We start from the raw sequence: 7,710 nt of genomic DNA, 5'->3' as shown, positions 1-7,710 counted from the left end.
ATTTAATATGCATGTATATACTTACAGTAATGCAGTTTATATTTATTATGTATTGCATTTTATTGCTGCTGTAAAGTTAACAATTTTTACACATATGCAGGTGATATTCATCCTGATTCTGATTCTGTGTCTGTGCTTGGGCTGTGTTACTCATCTCACAGTTCAGCAAAGGGAACTTGAAGTCACATTTCAAAAATTGCTGATAATATTAAAGTTGATAGGATTGGATTATGGGGCACAATATGGAGAGGCTTCAGGGCGAGTTTTTCCCTCTCCAGAAATATAATTGATTATTAAAAAACAAATGGGACATTCTACTGTTCTACAAATGGGACACTATTGTTATACAAATGGGACATTCTACTGTCTTAATTCACTCTACCAAATATATCAATACATTTGTTTATGATCTTTACAGTATGTCAACATCTCATCGATTGTTCAGTGCAAACACTCCAGCTTAAATAACTGTGAGAGGCAAATACACAGGACTCAGGCCTTGGGTGTTAAGTAGAACAAGGATACTTCCCCCATCCTTTGTAAAGGGGTAAGGGAATGTACAGAGCTTCAATGTGTCTTCAGCATGTTCAGCTGCATCCTGCAATGTGCCAATTGGCAGCAATCACTTTTGGGTAGGTCCTTACACTGGAGGATCAACCGGTTACAAGAGGCAAAAATGAGTCTTGCACTGAGTCTTCCAGCAGCACTTGGTGTATCCGGGGATAGACCAGAGAGTCCTCTGTTACTCAAGTGCTCGGGATGAATGTTGGCAAGGTTCCTTACATCCTTTCCAATACCTTCTTGGCAAGCACTCAAAGAGGTGGGTGATTGTTTCAACCTTAACACAGCCAACCTGAAGGCAGCTCACTTTGTGAGCGAGACTCTGACCATGTGGCAAGGATCTGATGGGGATACAGTGTCAGCCATGTGAGATCTTGGACCTTGGTTGAGAGTTCTGATGAAGAGACATTCTGCTGAGTAACCTTGATAGCCTGTTTGGAGGGTCGGCCATTGTTTGCTTCTTCAGACACTTGCAGGCACTGCCTGGTAGACTCATGGTCCAAGGTGCTCTTCTGTAGAAATGTTCCTCAGAAGAGCAGGTGATGCTGCAAGGTCCTGCTGTCTGGACCATTGAGTGGCAATAAGACCACGTCCAACCTTTGCAACACTGGGGACAGGTTGAACCTCTGCATGCTGTGACACTCAGTCTGTTTCTGCTTGGGCTCTATACACCTGCTGGAGCAGCCATATTGAATGGTGGCCATTAGGTTGAGGGCAACAATGTATACACTTTTCCTTTTTCCTTGGGACATTACACTCCTGGGACTCACTGCATTTTCTTTGGGCATCCACACGAAACCAAGGATGGCTTCAGAGGTGCGGGATGTGAGATTAGGCCACACACAGAGGAACTCTGCAGGCCAAGCAGCATCTGGGCTGAATTCCTCCTGCATTTTGCATGTGTTTATCCAGAATTCCAGCATCTGCAGTGAGTCACGTGTCAGCAACACCGAGATCACCAAGTTCTTGCCAGGCCCTGGCTCCCCCAACCTGAGTCTCCAGGACCTTCAGGGAGTCATTGATGGTAAAGGGGACAGAGGACTGGTCAGACCAGCACCAAAAGGGCCTCATGCACTCATTAGCCCCCCTCCCCATTAAAGGCCCTATCCATGGTTGAAGGTGGGTCATTAGCGAGCCAGTGTGTGATGATTGTGTCACACTTTATGTGAATTAACTATGGACGCCAAGGCCAGCTCAATCCGTTGACGGATACCAAACAATCTGTGGCTGGTAAAGTGTTTTTAAAGTGACAAAGATATTCAGTTAGTGTGAATTTAGCTTTAGTGTCAATTGCTAGCTCACTTTGTGACTTATAGAAATCTTTTATGAAATAAGCAATTCACGGTTCAAAGTAAATTTATTATCAAAGTACATATATGTCATCATATACTATCCTGAGATTTGTTTTCTTGCAGGCGTACAGAATCAATGAGGCAATACATGCTGCAAAGACAGACAAACAATGCAGGTGAGCGTCTTTGCTATTATTTGCTAAAAGTCTGAAGGAACAGATGGACTACACCCCTGAGTTCTAAAAGAGGTAACTGAAGAGATTGTGGAGGCAGTAGTAATGATTTTCAAGAATCACTAGATTCTGGAATGGTTCCTGAGGACTGGAAAATTGCAAATGTCACTCTACTTTTTTAAAAGGGAAGGAGGCAGAAGAAAGGAAATTGTAAGTCAGATAGGCTGACTTCAGTGGCTGGAAAGCTGTTGGAATCTATTACTAAGGATGAGTTTTCATGGTACTTGGACATACATGATAAAATAGACCAAAGTCAGCATGGTTTTCTAAAGGGAAATTTTGCTTATCAAAGCTGTTGGAATTCCTTGAGGAAATAACAGGCAGGATATATAAAAGAGAATTGGTTGATGTTGTCTACTTGGATTTTCAGAAGGCCTTTGCAAGGTGTCGTACGTGAGGCTGCTTAACCAGTGAAGAGTCCATGGTATTGCAGGATCGCTTCTAGCATGCATGGAAGATTGGCTGATTGGCAAGAGGAAAAGAGTGGGAATAATGGGAGCCTGTTCTGGTCGGCTGCTGGTGACTAATGGTGTGCCACAGGGGTCTGTGTTGGGACAGATTCTCCTTACACAATATGTCAGTGATTTAGATGAATGAATCAATGGCTTTGTGGCCAACTTTGCACATGGTATGAAGATAGGTGGAAGGAAAGGTAGTTTTGAGGAAGGAGGATGTCTTTACAGCAAGGACTTAGTTTGGGAGAATGGACAATGAAGTGGCAGATGGTATATAGCGTAGGGATATGTATGTTTGTGTACTTTGGCAGAAGGAATTTAGGTGTGGACTTTTTTTCTAAATGAGGAGAAAATTCAAACTTCAGTGCACAGGTATTTGGAGACCCAGGTAGGTCAAGGAACGCAAATGGAATGTTAGCATTCATTTTGAGAGGCCTAGAATACAAAATCAAGGTTGTAATGCTGACTCATTGGTTAGCCCACACTTTGAGATTTATCTAACAAGAGATGTGCTGGCATTGGAGGGTGTCCAGAGGAGGTTCACGAGAATAACCACAAGTATGAAAGGGTTAACATATAAGGAGTGTTTGATGGCTCTGGGGCTGTACTCACTGGGGTTTAGAAGAATGAGAAGGCTCCTCCCAGCCGGATTCTCCCTATGTGCCCGGAGAACCACTCTCACCGTGAGTTGCCCGTGGGATCTCTGCAGTGGGGAAAGGATGGTCTCTCAGCTCTTTGCAGTTCTGTGAAGGAGGTGAGGAGAAAGATAATCTTGTACAGAGGTTAGAGCTGTGCCTCACATCTCCACAATCCCCACCTCGGGTGCTGTTCGTGTCAAGTCTGAACGCTGTGCCTCTGACCAAGTGGCTTTCCCAAAGACTTACGGGTTGGATAACTGGCTACTGCTAATTACCCCTTATGTAGGATTGGGGTAAAATAATAACAATTGATGGGAACGTGAGTTGAGGTTAAGTTGCAGAGGAAGAGAAGTAAAGAGGGAGAATGGGGGCATTGGCATGAGTCAAATGAGATTTATGTCATAATAAGTGTCAAAGGTCTTATTGTGTCCTTGATTGGTAAGGGTGTCAAAGGTTAGAGGGAGAAGGCAGGAGAAAGGGGTTGAATGGGAAAATGATTCATCCATGATTGATTGGTGGAGTGACCCAATGGAACAAATGTCCTGATTCTGTTCTTAAGTCTTATAGTCAACCCCAGATATCCAATCTCACTTTTTAGCTACAATTGTTTAGAACTGGCAATATCCTTGTATATCTCCCCTGCACCTTCTCCAGTGCAAGCCCATCTTTCAAATAAGCAGAGTTGTATGTCGTACTTACTGCTGGAATAAAGCATATTTTCTCAGCGTGATGCATGAAAATACTAAAGATATATATATATATATAAAGTTTTAAAATTCAAGGTTATAGGGAGAGACCATAGGACAAAAGAGGTGCATAACTATTGTCTGTTTGTGAAGCATTTGCTAAAGGCCTGTACTTTTAATCTTGGAATAGGGTTGCCCTGGGTTACTGGATGTTGCCTTGTTGTGAGCAATCCATTTTGTTGGACTTTTTCATTTTCCTTTTCTTCTTCTTCCCCTCTTGACTGGAGCTTGCAGAACCATCCTCTCTGACCTTTGGAAGTAGAGAGAGAGAGCAATGTAAATGATAGGTGACTTCATGGGGAATTCAACTTGTTCAGATACATCATGGAGTTGAAATTAAATCAAAATGTTTGTCTGAGGTACGGATCCAGGAGGTACGAACTGGAAAATCAAACACTTCCCACCAGCCTCAAGGACAGCTTCTATTCCGCTGTTTTACACTTTTAAATGGACCCCACATGGAACATAGAACAACACTCCACCCTTTGGCCCACAATCTTGTGCTGGCCCTTTAATCTAAACTTCTTTCTTACATAGCCCTCCATTTTTCTATTGATCATGTGCCTATCTAAATTTCTTAAATGCAGCTAATGTATCTGTCTTAGCCACCACCCCAGGCCAGGCATTCGATGCACCCAGCACTCACTGTGTAAAAAAATACTTCTACTTCCCTATACTTTCCACCAATCACCTTAAAATTCTGCCTCTAACTTTTATCCATTTCCACCCTGGGAACAAGTCACTGGCTATCCACTCAATCTATGGCTCTTATCATCTTGTACACCTCTATCAAAACACTTCTTATCCTCTAAGTTCAAAGTACATTTTATTATCAGAGTACATATATATCACCACGTACAACCCTGTGATTCATTATCCTGCAGGCATACTCAGCAAATCTATAGGATAGTAACTATAACAGGATCAATGAAAGATCAAGTACAGTATAGAAGTCGACAAATCATGCAAATGCAAATATAAGTAAATACCAATAAATAATGAGAGCATGAAATAACAGAATAAAGAGTCCTAGAAGTGAGATAATAGGTAGTGGGAACATCTCAAAGGATGGGCAAGTGTAGTTATCCCCTTTTGTTTAACAGCCTGATGGTTGAGGGGTAGTCACTGTTCTTCAATCTGTTGGTGCGAGTCCTGAGGCTCTTGAACCTTCCACTTGATGGCAGCAGCGAGAGAAGAACATGGGCTCGGCAGTGAGGATCTTTGTTGTTCCAATGAGAAAATGCCCCTAATGTATCTACCACTACCACTAAACGTAGCAGGACATTCTACACAGCTACCACTCTCTGTGTAAAGAACTTGCCTCTGACACCCCCCCTCACCATACTTCCCTACAATCAACTTAAAATTATGCCCCCACGCATTAGCCATTTCCACTCTGGGAAAAAGTCTCTGGCTGTCCATTCGATCAGAATCAGAAGCAGAATCAGAATCAGGTTTATTATCACCGGCATGTGACGTGAAATTTGTTAACTTAGCAGCAGCAGTTCAATGTAATACATAATCCAGCAGAGAAAAAATAATAAATAAAATAAAATAATAGTAACAATTAATTAAATCAATTACAGTATATGTATATCGAATAGATTAAGAAAACATGCAAAAAAACAGAAATACTGTATATTAAAAGAGTGAGGTAGTGTCCAAGGGTTCAATGTCCATTTAGGAATCGGATGGCAGAGGGGAAGAAGCTGTTCCTGAATTACTGAGTGTGTGCCTTCAGGCTTCTGTATCTCCTAGCTGATGGTAACAGTGAGAAAAGGGCATGCCCTGGGTGCTGTGTCTATGCTTTTATCATCTTATACACCTCCATCAAGTCACCTCTCATCTTCCTTCCCTCCAAAGAGCAAAGCTCTAGCTTCCTCCACCTATTCTCATGAGACATGCTCTCTAACCCTGGCAGCATTCTGGTAAATCTCCTCTGCACCCTCCTTAAAGCTTCCACACCCTTCCTATAGTGAGGTGACCCGAAATGACCACAATATTCCAAGTGGAGTCTAACCAAGGTTTTACTGAACTGCAAAATTACCTCACGGCATTGAACTCCCTCTCCTAACTAATAAAGGCCTATACACCACACAACATCTTGATCACCCTATCAACTTGCATGGGAACTGTGGATATGGTCCCATATGCTAAGGATGAATTCCTGATCTCCCAATCTATCTCATTGCACTTTAAATTAGAACACTACCACTGCCTCTACAGTATTATAAAACTATGTATTAGCTCCTTATAGTTATTGATGGACTAATTCATCTGCCACGTTCTTTTGATTGACTTTAAATAAACAATATCAGTGCAGATACCTAGTGCAGATAATGGATGGCCTTCAGACAATGCTTTCAATGATTGCATCCTCCAAATCTTTAATTTCATTGCAACATTCAAGATGATTGTCAATACCTTCCTATTGCTAACTTGTTGAAGTAGTGAAATTGTTTCATTTTCACTCCTGGTTGTTTCTGGCATAGAAACATAGAAAACCACAATACAAAGGGCACAATACAGGCCCTTTGGCCAACAAAGTTGTGCCGAACATGTCCCCACCTTCTTCAAGCCTGAATGCTTGAAACCACAATGAACAAAACGGTTCCGAATTGTCATATCGTTTGTTTCTCCCCAACTACCTGTGACAAAAATCACTGCTTTTTGAACACGAACACACACAAATGACGCTATTTAAAAATTGATTGCTCTAAGCACTGTATAGCGTGGCGCAGGTGCACAGAACCGACGTTTGTTAGAAGTTGTTTGGCAACAGTCTCCTGCCTCAATTAAGCAGCATACTGTCCCAAGAAAGTAAAGGGAAGCCTGAATATTTTCTTGATTTAGTTTTCGGTCTGTAAGAGTTGTCTCAGATAAATGGCTACCCCAATAATGAGAATCCACTGTATGTATTATTTGAGGTTCCTTAAGGTTATAATAGAGGGGGTGGTAGTGGGGATAATCTCCCAATACCTGTTAAATGCTTCCAATGTATGTCTCAAATAGCCTCTTCTGGTTTAAGATGACACTAGTGTATACAACGACGACTTGCTGGCAGCAAACAAAACTACTAATTGCTTCATTAATGACAGTTTTGCTTAAAAAATGAATTGAATTGACTTTCTTCAATATTCCCTGCAATCAGTAGCCTGTCATTTCCCTTTCAGAGATGAACTTTTAAACTACCTGTGTGACCTGGCGTTATTGTGTAGACCTGAGGTCTTGAAGGAGCAGGATGGTTGTGGTGTGGCATGTACCGGCCGAATCAAAGAGGCAAGGGGGAGTCGACTATGTGGACACCAGCTTGCTCTTCATATCATGCTCCCCTGGCTTGTGTGTCATGTTGGCAGATGGGCTACAACATCCAATGAAGTTCCTCAATTATACTGTAGCTGAACCTGTATGAGTGAAGGGAACTGATGGAGGTAAGGCGATGTATCGTTAATGTAAGTTTATTGCATGCTACACCAGGCTTAAGTGATCGTAGATTAGTCTTTTCTTATAATCTTATGTTCTACATAGGAGATTTTAATCTTTTACATTGTAGGTATAAACTGAGACTTGATTTTCATTTCGGCAGGGGGCAAGATATTTGAGACAGAGCATGAGATTTCATCAGGGATTAGAGAGTGCAATGTCACCTAAACCTGACAAAGGTTTGCAGATGGTGAAGTGGCGTCAGCACCGGACTCCAAGGCAAATGGTCCTGAGTTCAGATCTGGCCAGCTCCTTGCACACTTTCCATTTGTGATGGGAAGAGCATTGAGCTAGCAACTTGG

At 42.1% G+C, this 7,710-nt stretch overlaps 1 protein-coding gene across 1 annotated transcript in view; it reads right to left on the bottom strand.

The window, feature by feature from the left end:
* Window positions 1-1,911: 1,911 nt before the first annotated feature.
* LOC140737939 (uncharacterized) overlaps window positions 1,912-7,710 on the bottom strand; it is a 44,771-nt gene continuing 38,972 nt past the window's right edge. Inside the window, exon 7 of the mRNA XM_073064788.1 lies at window positions 1,912-4,175. Within this exon, the coding sequence (XP_072920889.1) occupies window positions 4,068-4,175 (108 nt within the window). The 3' untranslated portion in view covers window positions 1,912-4,067. The remainder of the gene's footprint in view (window positions 4,176-7,710) is intronic.

Source organism: Hemitrygon akajei, chromosome 2, assembly GCF_048418815.1.
Source record: "Hemitrygon akajei chromosome 2, sHemAka1.3, whole genome shotgun sequence".
Lineage (NCBI taxonomy): Eukaryota > Metazoa > Chordata > Chondrichthyes > Myliobatiformes > Dasyatidae > Hemitrygon > Hemitrygon akajei.
The sequence above is the reverse complement of the archived record's forward strand: the minus strand, read 5'-3'. Positions and strand labels throughout refer to the sequence as shown.